Source organism: Sturnus vulgaris, chromosome 3, assembly GCF_052056855.1.
Source record: "Sturnus vulgaris isolate bStuVul1 chromosome 3, bStuVul1.hap1, whole genome shotgun sequence".
Classification (NCBI taxonomy): Eukaryota; Metazoa; Chordata; class Aves; order Passeriformes; family Sturnidae; genus Sturnus; species Sturnus vulgaris.
In genome coordinates, this window is record NC_142245.1 from 88,465,464 (window position 1) to 88,487,042 (window position 21,579).

Sequence of the window (21,579 nt, forward strand, 5' to 3'; positions counted from 1 at the left end):
GCCTTTTGAATAAGAATACTTATGCACAAAACAATATTACAAAATACCAGAAAACTTACAAGACACAGAAGTGAAAATAAAACATACTTAGATTATTAATCCCAACTATATGAGGTGAATTCCCTGATGAGTTATTCAATACATCTTATACTAATACCCTTTTCATTACATAATTGTGTAAAAGAAATTAATGTGCATTACATATATTTCATAGCTTCTAGAATGCTGATGCAACATTCTGAAAAACCTTGGAAGACAATTTACCTACTGTAAATTGAATTAATTTTTAGATATCATTTATATAATTGTTAATACAATACTCAAAATTTTCTCTATGTTAAACATTGACTTTAAGTCTTGTTAAAAGCTTTCTATACTAAACGCACCACCATGACTGATGCTATTACTAGCAGGCTAAAAAGCCTACACTTTAGGAAAAAAATTCCAGTGTTTTCATTACAAATATTGTATAACACTTTTAATGCCAAAATAAGTATAATAAAACTTGTAAACCCAAAAACTTTTCGCTTAGTACTTAAATTATACAGTTTAGATTTAAGTTTTCCTTTTAATCTCTCCTATCAAGAAGTGGACAATATATCATCTGGTTTGCTTTTCAGACTTACAAAGTTCTCAGCTTGACCAATGGATTTTATGTTTCTACTTCTGACTCCCTCAGCTTCTGAAAGATGATGCAAATTTTATTTTTTTCTCTGTGTTTTGGGTTTTGTTTTGTTTTGTTTTGTTTTGTTTTGTTTTGTTTTGTTTTTCTAAATATGTAAAACCAAGTGTGGCTAGGCAGCAGAGTATAGTGTTATATGTATTTCCTGCCTCAGTGGATGCATATAGATATCTCTATGGAAAGAGGAAAAGATGCTGCTTTGTTTAATTGCACCTCTGAGCTTTGAAGTCACTCTTACAATGCAGGTGGTGAGCAAGAACCTCAGTAGCAAGGACTGTCAAGCATGAGCAGAGCCAGGAACGTCTTGGAAAGAAGAGAGAGGTGGTTTCAGTGACTACAGGAAATACAGACTGAGTTTTTAACTAATCTAGAGAAAATAGTGTAGTTTTTTCAATCCAAAAATCCTCTGAAAATTGCTGGACCACGGGAAAGAATATATCATTCAGTTACACATGAGTATTAGTGATGCTTCTTAAAAACAGTTTTCTTCTTGTCTGATCAACTTAACTTCTAAGTATCCTGATCTAGCAATCCTAGAAATTCAAAACCATTTCACTCCTGAAAAAAGTTCGAAGTGCATTGGAGTCAGAAGCCATCTATTGGTTTTTAGTTTCACTAATTTATTTCACTAATTTAATTAATTTTCATTAATTTATGGAAAGATTTTTGTTCATCTTTCTTAAACGTTCTAAGACTTGTAGGGGTCTTTTTGTTTGTTTATGTTTTGTTTTGTTGGGTTTCTGGTTTTTTGGTGGGGTTTTTTTGGTGTTTTGGTTTTGGTTTTGTTTGTTTGTTTGTTTGTTTGTTTGTTTGTTTGTTTTGGGGTTTTTTTGCGTTTTTTTGTTTTGTTTTGTTTTGTGTTTTGGTTTCTTCTCTTTTGTTTTGACTTTTTCCCTGAGCTCTACTGAGTTTTCCCAAAGCCTATTGGAAAAGTGAAGTGGTTTCAGCAGGAAACACTGAAACACTTACTGCTTTGCTCTGAAAATTGCAGTCTGCATGCTTCCCTCAGAGATAAAAGCTCTGCACCTTTTTCATGAATGATCAGGACAACAACAAAGAATTTCTCACAATTGTGTGAGAAATTAATTGTCTGAGGTTATTATGAGATTCTGAGTAAAATTAATGTATTTTATTGATCCAAAATATACTGTTGGAGCACTGCTGCTTTAAGAGAATCTCCGTCAAATTTCCGATACCAAAGAAAATTAATTTTGATGCATCAGTATCCTATTACCTCTGAGCCAAGAAGTATTTCAACTTTGTCTACTAAAACAAGTGCAGTTGGATAAAATCATCGCTTGAATGAAAGCAGTATGAGGTCCAAACCAGATCTTTCCAGACAATTAAATACAAGCACAACCTCAAAAGTTTTATAAAACTCTCTGTGCTATATTGTTTTTCTGAAACTGAAACATGTGATGATACCTGCTTCCTCCCAAGTAGTGAGTTTGAATATTCTTTCAGGAACACTAAGACATTTATGACAGCAAAATATAACTTTATATTGTGTTCATTATTTGTGATGAGAATCGAGAGATTAATGTTGATACAATTTTTTCCTATACACAGTTTGCTTTTTTAACACCATCAGCTAAAATCTTCTTTTGAAGATTATTGTAGAGTCTAGGTTACTCCCCAAGTGTCATTTTAGCTGATGTTTTAGGAGAACTGCATGTCCATTTCTGTATTATATGTTAGCTCTTTCATTTTGACATCAAGTCTGAAATTCTCTTATACAAGCCACATGACACCTTCTTCAAAATTTAGATTAAAATTCTATTAATCTCATTTTGACTAGTGGAAGGGTTGGCTTTGTGTTTTAATTTGTTTTTCTGTGCCATATGTGAAAAAAATTTTCCCCATATAACTGCTGCATCTTAACTCAGATGGCTAGAACTCAGGATACTGACAGGGCTTGCCTCATATTTATTGTTAATAGTGACTTCCAAAAACCTAGAAGGATTGACTTGTCTGCCTATTTACTCTGGTTTTTCAAAATACATTTAATGAAAATTGTGAGCTTTCTGATTTTCCATTATCCCTGAAATATAGTTGTCCCATATTCTTTATTTTGTGAATTCCTACAAGAATTATGGTGGAGGTAACTAAAACCACAGAAAATTATATATAACTCTAATAAAGAGCATTCATTACCTCTTTCTTCTTTTTTTGCAGTTCTTTTAAGAATACAGCTAAGAGGTTCAATAAAAAGCTTTCGCTAAATTCTCTGTGAGTACTAACAAGCCCTCCAAGTGAGTGCAAGTGAGAATATAGTTGGAGGAGCAGAGGTAATTTAATTCTTGCAATGTACTAACTTGTAAAATCTTAGCAACAATAAACAAGTTATTCAATTTCTCTTGTTGCTTAGCTATTATATTGCATATTTAATTTAAATATATTAAATTATGGAATTATTTTATTAATTCTAACGTTAAACAGAAGATTCTTTCAAATATATTAGAATATTTCAAGAGGCTTTTTAGGAATATAGATTATAAACAATTTATTTATAGTGACTATGTATTCCCTGTGTGTCCACTTAGTGTTGGACTTTACACTGTTAGGTTTATGGCTGGATTTGATGATCTTAAAGGTCTTTTCCAACCTAAATGACTCTATGATTCTCTGATTGTGTTTACATTTGGTGTTAAAAATGAGATTTCATCATTAAATATTTTTCTGTGATATTTCATTTGCTGATAGTACATGTTTGGCACCTATGGAATATTTAGAAAAATCTTTTTGTTGAACTTGAATTAGTAATGCCAATGATTAAGCAAAATTCAGGAATACTGAACTGATAATTATCTTTCAAAATCTTTAACATTGTGAGCAATATGAATTCATTTATTGCCATTATTCACAGGTCCAAATATTTTGCTATTATATTGATCTCAAAATACTATTAAAATAGCACTCATATATTCTAAACCTGGATTTCTGGATTTCATATTCTGGGCAATTAATTTTTCAGATAGACATAGATATTGCCTTTTGTCTTGTGCTTCCAAACCCCCTGAAATGGTTATAATCATATCCTGCATTAAAGACCCAAAGATATTTTTCTAACAACTGAATATTTCTAGAGGCTGTTGTCTAGTCTTGAGGCTTAATGGGATTAGCTGACCTATCCAACCCATGGCTTTTCCTTAGCCTCCAGGAAATGTGTTTACACTCTGGCTGCCTATTGGGAATGATTCTTGGCCTGACAAATCTTTCTAGAGAACTGACTTTAAATTACAACTTGATAACAGACACAGCTGTTCCAAACATCAGCCTAACAGTTTAATAGTATAGAGGATGGGTTTTTTCCCCCACTTCCAGAACTGATAAAAATATATACATGGCCATTGTATCAGACAAAGCCATATGTAGATATATCACCTGGGGTTCATAGGGATGCCTTTTTGCACTTAAGTTTTCCCTGCCCTGGGGCTGAGGTTCTCTATTTCTATTCAAATTCATTCTCATGCCAGGCTTAGAGGGTTTTTGGGTTTTAGGTGGTCTTGAGCCCCTTTACTGAGTCTTCCTTTGGTCAACTGTCCATGCCTGCTTCTCAACCCACAGCTTGTGCTGTTCTTTTCTCCAGAATCCAATACAAGCAGTTTGTCCCAGTAGAGTGCTGGCCTGCCTCTATATTGGCTCCTTTTCCAGCCACATCCAGTCCTTTCTCACAGCATCAGATACCAACAATCCCTATCTGCCTCCACAGTTATCTGGCTATTGGTTTTGAGATATGCATATTAGCCCCTTGTCTTCAGGGCTTCTACAGAGGACATGGTAGGAGATTAGAATAGCTCTCCTATGATGGAAGGCTGATAAAGTTGAGGCTGTTCAGCCTGAAGAAGAGAGGGTTGCATGGAGACCTCATAATATCCTTCCAGTATCTGAAGGGGGCTATAAGGAAGATAGAGAGGGGCTCTTCATCAGGAACTGTGGTGGTATGACAAAGAGTAATAGGTTCAAAGAGAAGATTTAGATGTTAGAAAGTCTATACTTTAAGGGTGATGAGGCACTGGAACAGACTGTCAATATAAGTTGTGGATGCCCCAACCCTGGCAAGGTTCAATGTCAGGCTGGATGAGGCTTTGAGCAAGCTGGTCAAGTATAAGGTGTCTCTGCCCATGGAAGAGAGGTTGGAATTAGATGATCCTTAAGATGCCTTCCAATCAAAAGCATTCTTTGATTCTATTCCATTTAAGAATCTCCAATTATCCTATTCTTTCTTTCTATCTAGCCTCAACTAAAGTTGGACGCAATGGGCTGTAATAGTCAAGTCATCCTTGAAAAATATGGCTCCTTAATCATGAATAAGTCAAGTTAATACATTCTCTAACAGTGCATTGAATGGAATTCACTTAATCTATATTATCTGGAGTTGATGAAAATTAATTTTCTTTTCAAGATTTGCAGTTTTTTTTCAGGGAGATTGGTCTTAATTCCTTTGGTTTAATTAAGGTTCAGTTATTTTGAATACAGTAGAGTTTAACTCCTTGAATGTTAGGAAACTAGTTCTATTTTAGTTCACATAGAGCTCACAGATTTGCCTATGTTTTCAAGTAGTATGGAGAGATAAGAGAGGACTTTTAAAGTGAAGCTGTGAAGCTGTGAAGGTACCTGATACCCCTAAATGATACTCATGCTATTGATCACTTGGGGGTTTTACTGCAGACTAGCCTTACACATATGGATCAACCATCCATACTCACACGGGTGTGCTAGGTACATTCTTCAAGCGTTTCTTTCAGGTTTGTTTCATTTGAAGATTCACTTCTGAGATTGCTGCCTTAAGTGAACTAAAGCATGATAAGTGGTGGTAATTTTAAGTTAGATTCTGAAGCATATTTTTGATCTTAAAAAAAAGTTTACTGTAAATGCACCTCTGAAATATTTGCTATAGGAACTCAAAAACCTCAAAGAAATGGAAACAAAGTGATAATCCAGTTTAAATATACATATTGCTTTTATAGACAACAAGAAAATAATCTTTTCTTTTGCATTTAGAATCCTTTTGCAGTTTTACTTTACCCATCAAAATTTTCACGCATTCTCCTCGAAAATCATGCTTTCACTTTAAAAAGGTTTGTGTATGTTTTACTGTCATGATTAAATACTTTCAAAGTTTAAAAACCAAATGAAGGTAGCATGACAATGGACATGAGAAATGTGTATCCAGTTCTGAGTTTATCTGTTTTCATTTCATTCTTTATTCAACACTAGTCAAACAAACTCTTTGAAGGAATTTAATGGAAGTAAACACTATACATGTTTCAATGAATGTCAATGTTTTTTATCATCATCCCTGATGTTCATATTCAGGACCTTGTTCTATGACTGGGCTATAAGTAATAAGGGCTCAAGGTTTCTTGTCTATTGTTGTGGACCTTGTGTTGTCAAGTATAGCAGTTTTAAAGGACAAAACATGTTTAAAACCACTTCTGCCTTCTCTCTTTTAATACAGCTGTAGTGCAATAAACAAAATATCATGTAGATAAATTAGTATGTAGATTAAGAAATATTAGAAAGGAATTTCACCATAAGAACACAGTAGGTTCCTTAACAATTTCCATTGTTAATAATTTCTAGCAATTTCTTTTCATCCCCAGGCACCATGAGCATCCTGAGTGAAAACAAAAAACCTGTGAAATTCATCAGTGATCAGTGGAACTAGAGAAAATGTAATTGTCACCAGCTTGGGTTATTGTCTTTTTCTTCTCTAGTTTGTATTTCAGCCACAGTTTTCACTGAGTGTGAATATGATCCACTATGACACTGTATCATAACTGAACAATAAGTTCATCATTAGAATGTCTGTTGGTCATGGAGAGTCTCTGTCGGAATTTCTGTTACTGCTGTCTTTTTAGAGATTTGTTGTTGGTTTTGATGCTGTTACTTGCTCTTAGAATTTTTTTCCTCCCTCTAGTGTTTTCATATTAATCTCTATTCACATTCAACATGCCAGAGTCTGTGATGTTTTTATTTCATTTATTTAGGGGAAATTTCAGATTGTATGATCTGCTTCTTGCTTTCCTTCCCACACTCTTGAATTTAGATATATCAGCTCCTTTTTATATATTTTCAAGCCCTGACCTGTGGTACACAATTTTATCTTTAATACAGCATCCTTATATAATTTAAGGTTTTCCTATGAGGACTTAACAGTATTTTCCTGTTTTAAGCATTCTTTTGACAAATTATCTCATTAATTGTTTCTCATTTAGAAACTGAGGAAAACTGTTGATTTTTTCTTTCACTTTAATTCTTCCTGCAGGCATTTTGAATCCAAGTACATGATAGCCTCTATTAGAGAGACTCTTTACTAGAATCACATCAAAGGCTGGCTGCTTTGCCTTTTGTGTTTTTCAGCCTACTGCTCCAGGAAACAGTAAGAGATTCTACATAGAAATTTAATCTTTATGTAAATTGTGCTGTGTTATTTGTCTAATGTGCATCATAGCTGCAATCTCCTATTACTGATAATTTTCTTTACTCACAGACTCTTTGACCTCAGCAGGTCACAGTCATGGCCACATAAGGGCTTCTTCATGGTCTTAGAAAGAAAACTGCAACAATGACAACAGGTGAAAAGAGTGTGTATTTGTAGATTGATTTATTTAGGTGAAACCATGCCATTTGAAACAATTTTTATAGGATCTGTTTTTCTTCTATAACTCCTTGAACTGCTTTTCTGGCAGATTTTTAGTCCTTATACTGTTGTGTTGAGCATGCAAAACTGTGAGTGAAGTAACTGAGAGCTGTGTGGGGTGGAACAGGCATAGAGTACTGGGTTTGAGTAGTAGGGTTCTAGTGGAATCAGGCCACCAACTACCTTCTGCTCCTCACAGACATTTCCTGAAATCTCTAGGTGGGGACACCCATCTATGCAAAGCTGTCATCAGGCTGGAGGAATTCATGGCCTGTTCAGGCATACCTATGGAAAGCACTGGTAGCTGATAGGGGCTGGAGACAGGTTGGAGCAGAGACACTATGGAATAGGGATATGGACATCTCAGAGATTTCAGCCATGGTCAACTTAATGTCCCAGGACTGTAGGAACAAGCATCATGAATACTAAGCACAGGGCAGCAGAAAAAAGTTGTTACATACTTCACCAGAACTTCTTCTGACTATCCTGAAGGAATTGGGACAGACTCCAAACAGACACTTGAGTGTGTTCATTCTTTGTGTATGTCTTGTTTCCGTGGTCCTTTTTCTCAGTATCAGAACCACTAAACAGAATTTTAGGCTGTCTGGTGAACTGGTTTTAACTGGATTTTCTTCATAGGAGTCAGTATGGGGCTGGACTTTTGATTTGTGATGAAAACAGTGTTGATAACACAATGATGTTTTAGATATTGCCAAACAGAGCCTATGCAGAGCCAAGGTCTTTTCTGCTCCTCACCACACAATGAGGAGTCTGAGTGTACACAAGGAGTTGGGAGGGATCTCTGCTAGGACAGCTGACCCCAAGTGACCCAAGGGATATTCCATACCATTCCATACACCATGAAGGGTGTGTGTGAAGCTGGGGGAAGAAGGACAAAGTGGGCATTTTCAGAGCTATGGTGTTAGTCTTCCCGAGTCACAGCTGTGTGATGGAGCTCTGCTGTCCTGGGGATGGCTGGACACCTGCCTGCCCATGAGAACGTGTGAATTCCTCGTTTTGCTTTGCTTCTATGCACAGCTGTTGTTTTACCTACTAAACTCTCTGTATTGCAACTCATGAGTTTTTTTTTCATTTTTACCCTTCTGACTCTCTCACCCATCACAACAGGGGGAAATGAGCAAGCACCTGTGTTGGGCTTAGTTGTCAGACAGGGTTAAACTATGGCAGCTAACAGTAAACTAGAATAAAGTAAAATTTCCCTGGCTTAATACTGTTATGCCTACCATCATTTTATAGAGATTGTTGAGTAAAAGACTAGTTGCCAGAAACCTTGATAAGGAAGTTCAGCACTGTCTACATCACTACTCTGTCTATATTTATAGTACAACTATAAGGTAGAAATAAGGGTTCTGTATTTTGTGGTGTAGGTACATTCACTGTGTAGCATGGTCAATATTGTTTCAGCAAATGCCATATGTTTTAAATGGTGTCTAGTAAATAAGGAATCATTTGCAAATAATTAGGGTTGACAAATAATGCAGAATTTCCTAAGAATTATTAATTTTGTGATGAAAAATAAAAATGTACAAAGGACCATTGGTATGTCATTGAGAACATTAGTGCATATTGCAAACACAGAGTCAAATTTTGCAAGCACTCTAATTGATGGCTTTTCCTTTATTACATGTACCTATTAAACCATGCTTAAATTTGTTGTTTTTAAATACACATCAGAAATAAAGCAAACATAATATCACAGTCCCAGGGAGCAGCAAACATGGGCTGCCATGCAAGGGTGGAGTGCTGGAAGGGGAGAGTGATAGTTACAGCAGTGACAAGAGGCACCATCCCATAGCACCTATATGGGAAAGAGAATGACAATGGAGAGATAAACAGCAAGGAGACAGGTTCTGAGATCAAGAGAGTAAGTATTTGGATCAGGGTCAAGGCCCAAGTAATCAAGGTGTAAGAGCAAGTACCTGCTCGCTTGCAGCATAGCCCAGGTGAGTATCAAGGGTCAGAACTTGAGCTTTAATGCAGCTCCTGAGGAGGTAGGGGGCCCCACAAAGCGTCCCCCGCCCCCCAACAGCACCCTCTCAATTACTGCACATCACCTTGATCCAAGGTTGCAGCTCAAGCGCAGGAAGGAATTTAACAAAGTGGGCATGTGACAAGTGAGAAGGTGGAAAGAGGAGGTTCATTCCTGGCCAAAACATGGTGGCATGATGTTACTAAACAATTCCTGGTTTATTCTCTTCTTTGACAGATTTTCTCTTCCTGAGAAGTTGCTAAAGTCAAACATCATCTGCGGGTGTTTCTCCAATCTCACTTATAATGTACTCTATTTTTTGTTATTAGTTTGTAATGCCAGTTATTAATAGAAAGAACACATAATTCTTAAAATGCTGGACAGGAATGCAGATCACCTGGGGTTAATTTTTGCTGGAGTTTTGCATAAATCTACCTGCTTTATTCTCCTCTAATGCAAAATAGAGCATTGTGCTGCTTTTCACCCAGCTTAATGTAATTTTAAGAGCTAGATTTTCTTCAAGTATCTCTGTGTCCATACAAATCCCAGTCTTGAAATTTTCTTAGTCTTTATCAATTCCATGGAGCCAGCTGGGCTTATAAATAGGAAGATTTTATCCTTGCCTAAAGCAGACATAAGGTATAACAATTGTAATATTCCCTTTCAAATTTCATCTCATGACATTATTTTATCTCATGAGATGGCATCAGCATTTTGCAGTTATTTAATTTCTTTCTGATTTTCTAAGTAATACATGTTAATATATTAACTGTACTTCATGCACACCTTTTTACTTTTTATAATCTTCACTGTATATTTTTTTCCTTCATGATTTTATTGCTAAATAGACAGATTCTTGGTATTTCTTTTCTATATTCCCTCTATATCCATTGCTTTTACAGGATATTTTTGTTTATTTAATATTATTAGTTATAGAGATCTCATAATAATTTTTTAGCTGCATGAAGACTAATAATGATTTTGTGAAGAATAAAAACTGTAAAAATGCTGCCACCCGCTTTTTAAAAAATAGTTCAGATTTCTCCCATATAAATATTTTAAAGAAGCACATTTTCATTACCAGTTAAAATGAAATTTGTATGTGACACCAGAATGATGCATAATTACATGAATGAGGACAAAATGTGAGTGGGCAAGAACTCTTCTGCATTAGACATGCAATAGTTTTCTTTTTGAAGTGCCTAAAAGGAAAAATAACCTTTTGTAAAAGTCTTTTTAGTAACACCTGAGAAAATTTCTTACTATGAAATAGGTATGAAAAGATGGGCTGCTGAATGTAGGATTTCTAAATCTGTGTGGTAATATAAACCATAGACTTTTATACCTGATAACAGTGATAGATGTAATAACAGTTATAATGAACATAATAGTTCAAGACTGCTACCTTTAAAGAAAAAAATGCTAAATGACCCAAACTACATATTTGATACTCCATTATCTAATGGTATCTTTGAACATCATGAGATTCTGAAAATAATGGAATGGTCTCAAAATAGAAGGACTAGGATTATTCGACAACAAGAATAGTAGTTTTCTTGCAGATCCGTGTCCTTTCTTTCTTTCTATAGGGAGTTAACTCTCAGGGGTGAAAATACAGAGGCAGAGAGAGGAAATTAATATTAACATATTTGCCTAGCTTTGGAGCTATGTGGCTAGAATACTGAAACTCTTTGAAGGCAGAATTTGGATTCAGTAGTTAAAATAAAATGAAAACTATTCTGGGAGGAGGATCAAAATCTAGTTTATGCCCCTTCTGAGTTCAATAGTCTAAGCTCCAAATCTCCTGTTATTACTATTGGTTAGTCATAGTCCATGCTTTTCAGGTATCTTCAAAGGCTTAAACAGTGATGGCCACTCTGCTGCACAAAGATCATTGTGACAGGTTCACATGTTACTAATAGGACATAGATATATTTTAGATGTTTTCAAATGAATTTAGATAAAAATAAGAGAGACTGAATATGACCCTAAATTATCATCCTATAATTGCCAGCTGATCATTAAATTGTTTAAAGTTCTTTAACTAAAACTTTCCTCAAACAACATCTTTTCTGTCCTTCTTTAATCTTTCAGCCTAATTCAGAGTATGTACCAAAATACACTCGAAGAACTTTGGGGAAAATTAGGACATTTAAGAAAATCATGTACTGTTGCATTATAATCCACATGTACTTTTGTGATAAACCAGTGTAGTGTGTTGATCCTGGGTAGATACCAGGCATGCACCAAAACCCTTGCATCCCTTCCCTCCACACTGGACAGGGGAGAGAAAATATAATGAAGGGTTCATGAGTTAAGGACAGAGAGCAATCAATCACCACATACGGTTATGGGCATGACAAATGGAATTAGAGATATTAATTGAATTTATTACTAAAAAAATCAGAGCAGAATAATGAGAAATAAAATAAGACTTTAAAAGCACCTTCCCGCCACCCCTCCCTCTTCTCCAGCTATACCTCCTACCAGTGGCACAGGGAGACAGGGAATGGAGGTTATGGTCAGTTCATCACAGGATTTTTCTGCCACTGCTCCAGAAGAGGAGTCCTTCCCCTGCTTCAGCATGGAGAGCTTCCCATGGAAGATACTTTTCCACTAAATTCTTTAATGTGAATCCATCCAACAGCCAACAGTTCTCTACAAACTGCTGCAGTGAAGGATACTTCTCCTTGGGGTGCAGTCCTTCAGGAATAGGCTGCTCCAGTATGAGTTCCTCACAGGGTCACAAGTATTACCAGTAAATCTGCTCCAACATGGGCTCCTCCCTCCACTGGTCTACAGATCACTGCCAGGAGCCTGTTCCAACATGGGTGTCCTACAAGTCCACAGCCTCATCTCAGGCATCCACCTGCTCCAGTGTGGGTCTCCTCCCCAGGCTGCAGGTGGATCTCTGCATCCCCATGGCCCCCATGGGCTGCAGGGGCACAGCTGCCCCACCATGGGCTGCACCAGGGGCTGCAGGGGAATCTCAGCTCTGGTGCCTGGAGCATCTCCTGCCCCTCCTTCTGCTCTCACCTTGGTGTCTGCAGAACTTTCCTCTCACATGTTCTCACTCTGCTCCTCTCTGGCTGAAGTTACAGCAGTGCAATAACTTTTTTTTCTTCTTTTTCTTAAATGTTTTATCTCATAAATCTTACCACCATTTCTTATTGGCCCAGCATTGGCCAGCAGCACACCCACGTTGGAGCTGGCTGGCATTGGCTCTGCTGGACAATGAGAAAGCCACCCCTCTAGCCCTCCCCTTACCAAAACCAGGCCATGCAAACCCAATAAAACTACGCGTGTGTATGTGTACAAAAATAGGCATCCACATGATTTTTACATGGGCTGTGCAAACATGAAAACAATATGAACAAATTTCAAACTATAAATGCTGTTTATTTACATTGAATGGCTTCCCTTGTAAGATAAATTTTCTTTAGAATGACTTTCTCATTTGTAAATATCAGTTTAGGGGCCACTATCTTAAAGAGGAATATAAATATCTGAGAGTTTCAGATAAGGATACTGAGGGGAAAAGAAACTGAAGGAGAGAAAAAGCTTTGTATTTAAGACAAATTTAACTATTACTAATGCAAAACTATTGAAATTTTTTAAGATATTTAACATATTATTGTGCTCTCATAATTTTCATTATGACTCCAAGAAAAGCTTCATAATCTTCTTTTGGTTTTCTTTCTGTAATCACTCATCTCCATGCAATAAAAATTGCTAGACATATTCAAGGGACAGAAAAGGCTAGTCTATAAATTAAATAGTCCTGAAGGACTCTGTAATCTGTTGTCTTTTACTGTAATACATAAAAGTCTCAACCATATCCTTAAGCACATTTGGTTTGAAAAGTAAGGATTTAGTGAAGGGTTTTGCTGAATGAATAAGAAAAGTGTTTAGTAGTGATTGCACGTTTTCTTCATAAAGCAAAAATTCTTAGGCCTACATTTTTGGAATATCTACTCTTATAATAAACTATTAAATTATTATCAGAAAAATATTTATGGTTAAAGCTTATGACTAGAACTTAGATGCTCTTGTTTAGCTCCTCGTTTTGCCTCATATGTCCCATCTTAACTTTATTACCATTAGTTTTGTCAATAGAGAGAGGAAACATGAAAAGTATCTCTTCAAGCTTTTGTGCATACAAATACAATAAAAATGCACTAAATAAATATCAATATTTTATCATGAATAAAATTAGGAAAAAAATTGCTTTTGTTACATTGTTGTTCTGATCAGTTCATTTGACTTATTCTAGTTTCCCATTACTAATTAGATGTTGCCTTGATTTGTTGTACGTTTTCTGTTTTGTAATGATGCTTTCATATTTAAGTGTATTTGGTGTGAAAACAAATATTTTCCTCTGTTTGAATTCCTAGATTGCCGTGGAAAATACATGTGAGCCTTAAGGAACAAGTGTTCTGAAGCTATCCTCAGGAATGAAGCATATGTGAAAGAAATTGGTCAAGTGAAACAATGACTACAAAATCAGCATTTTGCATGGTAGTGAGCTTTCTTCAACTTTGCATTGTCAGTGGGCAGGTAATATGTGAAAGGCAAATGACTACTGAATGGAGAACAGAACCAAAACCTACAGTAATAAAATGGACACCAAGGGAAAATGTCTGTTCAGACTTTTACACTGAATGCTGGAATATGAATAAAAGTATTACTGGAGAAATCTCTGAAGAACATAACCTCAGTATCCCTCAGATATGCCCCTTGCAGCTTCAATTAGGTGATAGTCTCTTCATCTCCTCTGAGCCATCCTTTCAGTCCTACGGAATGAATTTGGTAAATGTCTCCAAGGAAGAATTTATTAACTGCCCTAAGGCTGGTTTTCTTCAAGAGCAGTTGATTTTTGTTTGCCAGATAAGAGGACTGCACCAAGTGGACCCGAACTGGCTCGGAGTTGGAACCCATTACTTTGCAGAACTTCACAGGAGAGGTCCTCTGCTGTGCGGCGCTGGCCTTCGTCTGAACGTAACCGTGAAGCAGCAGTTTTGCCAACAGTCTCTGGATGCACCACTGTGCTCTGGGCATGGAAAATGTCTAAGCCATGTTTGGGATAAAGCATATAATTGCCATTGTTTCTCACAGTATTCAGGAACATTCTGCCAGAAGTTTGATATATGCTCCGCTAAACCTTGCCACAACAATGCCTCCTGCACTGAGAAATCAGAACTTTCTGGAGATTCTTACGAATGTATATGTCCTCCAAAATTTTCAGGTAGTTCTTTATTCCTCCAGGGATAAACATCACATGCACTTTCCTTAACAGATGATAAAACAATAAGAACAAGAGTAGAAAGGTAGAATTTTGTATCATTTGATTGCCCACTTCTGCTACCACACCTGCAGAGTCTCTTTTACATGGAGTCACTTATAGGAGACTGTGCACACGTTTGAAGACAGTTTATACTTGCTGACATTCATAAATACATTGTAGAGAAAAAGAGAATAAGTTCTTATCATGCTTCTTTCCTATTTAAACATGAGATATAAATAAGTACTTGTTGACTTACAGAAGTAACTGCTTTTCTTTTTAATTCTGCAGTTCAGGTTCTTAGTCCAAATAGCATAAATCATTTGGAGTAAGCTCCCCTAAAAATAGCTGAGCAATCAAACTGGTGAAAAAGAATAAGTGATTTTGTTGAAATGACTATTTCATTCAACCTGCCAAAACTCCCTTCCATTTTCAATTTAAAGACAAATTACATTAGTGAATTTTTTTTTAAATAAAAATTTGGTTTAATTGAAAGGTCAAACCTTAAATTAGAAGGACAAGCAAAACAAAATACTTAATATTTTCTTCCAGATTGTTCTGTTCCCTAAACTTGTTTTCAAAGGCAATTTGTTAAACATACTGTTATTATCAAATTAAATGTCTCAAATGAAAAAGAAAAATCAAGTAATACTCCTAGGAAATATTACACTGCTTACCCAAGACTCATTGGAGAAACTGAATTGTATTACCATATACCATACCAGAAAGTACAACATAACTGAGTAAATTCTTATCTAACCATTACCTTTATTTCATGAAGAAAAAAAATGGATTAAGGAAAATATGGGGATGTTGTTCCTGCATTCAGACCAACAGAGTATGGGTACATTTTACAAAGAACCAGAAATATTCATTCTCATCACAAAAGGAATTGTTGTAGCTTTTTTGTACTTTTGGAGTAGAATACTTGAAATGCTCCTCTGTCAGACTGAACTTCTATGCTCTTACAATAGTGATGCTATGCTATGAAGCACAGCTGATAGCTCGGGAATGAGTGAGGTTCATAGAACACACTTCATAGAAATGAAGCTTATGTTGCATAAAGATTGCTGTAATTTATTTTTAATTGCTTTTCAAAGTGCATAATAATTTGGTTGCTAATGCATTTGCCAATAGAAAATTATGCAGGTATGAATAAGTCAATGTTCTGAGAAAAATATTTTTATAATTATGAACAGTGCAATAAGATAGTGGAAAACCTTGATGGTACGCAGGATGTTTTATATTTCCTTTATTATTATGGAGGCTGTGTAAAATGCTTTGAAAATAATAATATCTAAAGCGTCTGGTACTAATTGAACTCGAATTAATGAAAAGATTTGCAAGCAATTTTGTTAAAAGCAATCATCATGTTTAATACTATCAAGAAGCAATACTTAAAACATTTTGTTAGCCTATATAGGAAAGTTTCAGGTAATGCCAACATTTTGTACTCACAGTACTGTTCTCATAAATAAACTGAATGTAAATAAGAATTATGAGACTGAACCACCATATATTATGGGTATGGCTACACAAGAGTAAGGGAGGAAAAAGTACCTCCCATAACATAAAGTCTATTAGAAGTTTAAACAGTTTTTGAAGTATGAATAATGTCATGATAATAATTCAAGAGGCAAGCATAATTATATGGTATTTAGACCTGTATGCTGTAAAAGCATAAACAACTTATAACTGGAATTGTAATTTCCAGATAGCTGCCTATTAAAAAAAATTCTCACATTTCCACTCCACATAAGAACATCTTTTGTTCTCAATGCTGAAAGAAACTATAAGCTAAATTCATGTTAAAAAGAAATAAATACTGAAGTTCTAGTAGCACTTCAGCATTTTAAGGTATATATGAATTTGTAACTATATCTTAGATGAGGTTAAACACAGTAGTTGAGCACAAAAGCAAATTAATATCCTTTTGACTTGCCTTAGAATTTCAGTGAGTTTGGTGCAAACTAATGAACAATGTTAGCACAAACACCCTACTCTCTATTTGCCTATCTATATTGTAGCTATAAATTTGACATATACAAAAAATTCACCAAACTCCCTAAATATTTACTAAAGTCCAATATTCCTAATATTCCTTTGATACAGGTAAAAATTGTACAGAAATAGTTGGACAGTGCCAGCCATCTACATGTTTCAATGGTAACTGCATCAATGTTACTCCAAACACTTTTCTTTGTGAGTGTGACAAGGGCTTTACAGGTAGGAAACACCTTTTTTCCCTGCCTTACTATAATGATTTTATCTGTTATAATAATGGTATGAACTTCTGCTTTATTGCAACAGCTATTTTTGATGATTATTGCAGAGATTTCCATATCCTTAGATTTTTAAAAGTAAGTAAAAACATATAAATGATAAAAGTTTTTCATAATCAGATGCCATCCACAAGTACCTTTCTTCTATCGGCAGTAAAACAGAGGGAGTCTTAATCACTGACACACTGGTTCTCAAATACAGAGTTAACAAGAATCAGAACTCTTCCTGGATGGATAATTTTGAATGGTCATGACATTTGTATTCATAATTTCAATATCCTGTTATAGATATACTAGAAATATAAGATGGGAAGGGTCAATAATGTCATGATTTAGGGTGCAACTTGATTTAAAAGAAGGTAATTTGTCTATTTATGATATATGGGACAAATAAGATGTTTTCATGAGAAAAGGTGGAATGGAATGAAAAAGTGTATCTAAAACCATCCTATTGTAAACATTTTTTGGGGGGATTAGGAGAGCAGTGAAAAACTATTCTTGTGCTTCACATCAGAAGTTCGCTGTATGGATGTGAGAAAAGTAGCAATACTAGGAAGAACATTCTTTAAGAAGGAGCCAAGCTCTTGAATATCCTAAGGCAGTAAAATTTTCAAAGTGTATCTTTCATGGAAGCATCACTTATCCTTGTCAATTATAGAATATAAAGAAATCATTACATCGAAATGAAGAGTTAAAAGGAAAAAAAAAAAAGCATAATGGAGTTAGAGGGATCAAAGAGCCCCAATCTTTATTTTAATAGTAAAAGACTAAAGATCCTTGTTGATATTTTAATTAAGTCTGTATAGAAATATATTTTAAAAAAATATTATAGACATCCTGAATTCTAAATTCCAGTTAATCTCTTTGCTATTCTCCTTTTCTTCCCTTTCTTTCACTATAGAAGCATCATGGTCAGCATAATTCTGAGAAAACTGAAAAAAAACCCTCTTTTTTCAAATAAAAAAGTCCATTATAAAGTTTTCTAGAGATGGTTTTCCACCCACTCGTGGTCCATATCTTTTTAGAACACTTACCTTTGTTCTTTCACACAAACTGTGTAGGCACATCACTTTTGAAATTTTCCCTACAAAAATCTTTTTCATCCTTGCAAATTTGACATAGTGAGGGACAGGAGAAATGAGACAGGAGGAACGCCCTTCCAGATACAGCAAATCCAAACCTATAATGACATGAAAATAGTTTAATACTCTGAACTACTGGAGGGCAAGATACACTGCAGCTTACTCTTCAAGTAGATGGTAAGGATTGAGAAGGAGAAAAGGAGACTATGAATGTAACTAGCTGCCTTTTTATTCTACATTTAGCTAAAAGAAAATGGGGAATCCTTTCTTGTTTCTTACCATGAATATTTTAGGAGGAGAAGAATTTTAACTTTTTTTTCGTTCTCTAGTATAGCAGAATGGATTCACTAACATATAGTATAATTTTACAATTATTTGCTAACCAACTATAGTGGTTTAAGTCTTCCTGTGATGCTGTGTAAAGGTGTTTGCTAGCACAAAGGCAATTTTAAGAATAGCTACCTAAAAGAATACTACTATGTGAAAACAGACATTTTTTCTAGGAAAATAGACATTTTCCTATTGTTGTTCCATTGCAGCTGTATTGTACTCTCAACCAAGGTGAGTTGTGTAATTATGAATCTTGTAAGTTGAATGTTATTTTAAATGTGTGAAATTGGCAGAAAATTGAAAACATTCTTCTGTCTTGATATTGAACTTGCACACAAAAAACAAAGCATAAAAACTATATTGTGCACATTATGTTGAAGATTCTGTAAACTTTGTCCTACCTTTTTTTCTAAAATGAGGCAAGACGCTGGCAGTAACTAGTTCACATGATCTGAAAGAAAATATTAAATATACTTGTTACTCTATTGATAGGATGTAAATAAAATTATAATAATATAAAAATGCTCTGAAAGCATTTAGTAAAAATAAGTAAAGGTTGCTGGGTTCAAGTTGTTATTTTCACAAGGATAGAATGGATCTATTAGACAAGCAAAGTAAATTCTCATTTCAGTTATGCATTTTTCTTTGTTATTATTGGTTTAGTTCATTCACTGAGCTCTCAAAACTCTCTTTATCCCGAAGGAAGATTTTTAACATAACAGCAAACAGCTAGCATTAGATTTGCCAGTATTCTTATGATTGAATACTCTGATTCATTCCAGAATTTACACTCTTAGACTTGTTAAGAAGCATTTAGAGGAAAGGAATACAGGTAAAACAGATGGGTTGGGTACAGAGAGGAAGGAGGGAAAAACAGGCTGGTAATGTGTAAGCAGTTTCTGCTCAGTACTCTTGTCTGACTGAGACCTGCACTGAATCACTGTAATGTATCCATTCTTTCTTAATAAATCTTTTCTTAACTCTCTTTCCACATAATCTCACTCTCTCCTCATCTATGCATTCTAAGGTCCCAATGCCAGAACTGGAGAGAAAAAAAGTGCTTGAATTTGGTGTCTGCAATTTGAGTTAGACCACTGGTGATATGGTCCTAGTTCCGTTGGTGCTAGCATTTGAAGTAAATGAGTGTCTCAGCATCGGCAAGCAGAAGGGAGACCACAGACTGCAGGAGTGTGTGTCTCAAGAGAGTCAATTTTGTACCAGCAAGGGGCATCAGACTCTGAGAGATGATGGCTCACATACCTAGTGCCAGTTGGGGCAGGTGAGGGTCCCAGCATCAGCAAATGAAGAGGGGAGCAAGAGTGCCAGGGCCTGTGTGCACTGGCAGGAGCCACTTGAAAGATAAAATATTTATATTTTCCTCTAAGCTGGTCTCTGAGTGTGTGTGCAGATGTGCACGTGTGTATGTGCATGAGCAGTTCATTAGCACCCTTCAAGCTGGACTGTCTGTCGAGTAGGGGGCACAGGGTCTCGGCATCAATATTAGGTGAGCAGAGGTCCCACACTGCTGTTGAAAGGGTTCACAAGTCTTGGTCTTTGTGAAACAGAGGATAAGGGGCTGCACATTGAAGGGGTTCACAAATGCATCAGTCCTTCTGAAATAAAGGGTAAGGGGCTGTGTATCTTTACTAGCAAGCTTCACTCCTTCCAAAGAAGAGGACTAGGATTTGGCTGTTTGTACATATGTTTTGTGTCAGTTCTGGGCGCTGGTAAAAGCAATGCCTTATCTGTGGGTAGTCTCTGTAGCTGGTTGCATTAGTGCCCTCTGCATGTGTGCATCTCTGGCATACAAGTTCATCTTGACTGAGCCTGCAAACAGGAAAGCAGCATCTGCAGTCATTGGATGGATGGGACTCCCAGGTCTTTGGGTTCACTGGGCTGGGCTTCAGCAGCTGGGAAGGAGATTCTTCAGGTGCCAGAGTCCACCAGAGCAAGTGTCTTTTACACATTTCTTAACAAAGAGAATGTCTCAGAAATTTTGATGGATGTTATTTTCCTGTTCTGAAGATGCATAGCAAATTAATGTGACTCATTCATAAGCTAAAGGAAATAACAATATCTTAGCTACCTCTGTTAATGGTACCGCTCAGTATGCTTACCCTAGATAACATTTAGTAGATTAACAGAAGTAATTTTCCATCTGAATATGTTTTGTTGAATCTGTGTCGCATTTTACTCCCTAGGTGGGAAGATGGGACTGATTAAAAAGCAACTCTTTGTAGAGTACTTGAGATTATTTTGAGCTTTTTTACACATTCTTGTAAGAGAGACTTGAATTTCCTGCCTTTCCCAATGGTCCAATTGACCTCTTTGCAGACTATAATGAGTTCCCTCCTCACTTGAGGGACAGGAGATAGTATGAGAATGAGGTGGTTTTGCTTGGAGCCACAACACAAGAGCTTCCATCATCCAGGCACTTTAGTTTAGAATGGTCTGTTTGCTTCATTGGTGAATTATACCCAGACTCTTTTGGAAAGGGTCATAAATGTAAAGATACTTTTATACATATATAAAAGAAGAATTTATTGTTTGCACAATTACTGTTTTAACAGCCTATAGTTCAATTTATCTAGTACTAGCACTCATTGCCCAAATTAATACCCAAAGGGTTCCTAATAGTACCCCTGAAAATATTATGCAAAAAGGTTTTCTACTGTCTATTTTTTTTTTTTTTACTTTGGTATTATGCTCAGTTTTCCAGTGTACCTCTTGGTCAAATACATCCATCTGCCTCAAAAGAAAGGCACAACAATTACAGCAAGTCATCAGCATGAGGAGTGTTACATTCACACTGGAGGTTTCTCACCTACCAGTCAAGGGATTATTTTAGTCTACTTGTACATGTTTTCATATCATTGTCTACTTCTTCTACTTCTTCTACCCTGGCTACCAGTGGGAGCCTGGCAGTGGTCTGCAGTCACCTGCCACAAAGGGCTGTGATTTGTCAGACAGTAACTGAGGTGGGGATGGCTGACCCCCTTCTAAGAGGTGCCATCCAGAGATGAAGCTGAAACAGGGGAGACAGCCAGCACTGGGCCCAAGCATAGGGTTTAAAACAAACTAGAAGAGTTCTGAGATCTCACACTCAGATCAGTACAAAGGTCAGTCTGAAGAGATGTAGCTGCTGCAGATTCTGTTTTTTAGTGTTTCTCTAAGGGACAGGGAAGATAGCTGCAAGGATGTGAGAATGGGGATTGAGCATGTTTTAATGAAATCATTTATCAAGTATGACAGTTTCCTCAGAGAAAGTTTTATATTTATGGGGATT

The 21,579-nt window shown here is 36.0% G+C and overlaps 1 protein-coding gene across 1 annotated transcript in view; it reads left to right on the forward strand.

The window, feature by feature from the left end:
* The window catches only part of EYS (EGF-like photoreceptor maintenance factor), a 789,024-nt gene that overhangs the window by 71,579 nt on the left and 695,866 nt on the right, over nucleotides 1-21,579 (forward strand). The window contains exons 2-3 of the mRNA XM_088162233.1: nucleotides 13,713-14,563; nucleotides 16,712-16,825. Of these exons, the coding sequence (XP_088018359.1) occupies nucleotides 13,810-14,563; nucleotides 16,712-16,825 (868 nt within the window). The 5' untranslated portion in view covers nucleotides 13,713-13,809. The remainder of the gene's footprint in view (nucleotides 1-13,712; nucleotides 14,564-16,711; nucleotides 16,826-21,579) is intronic.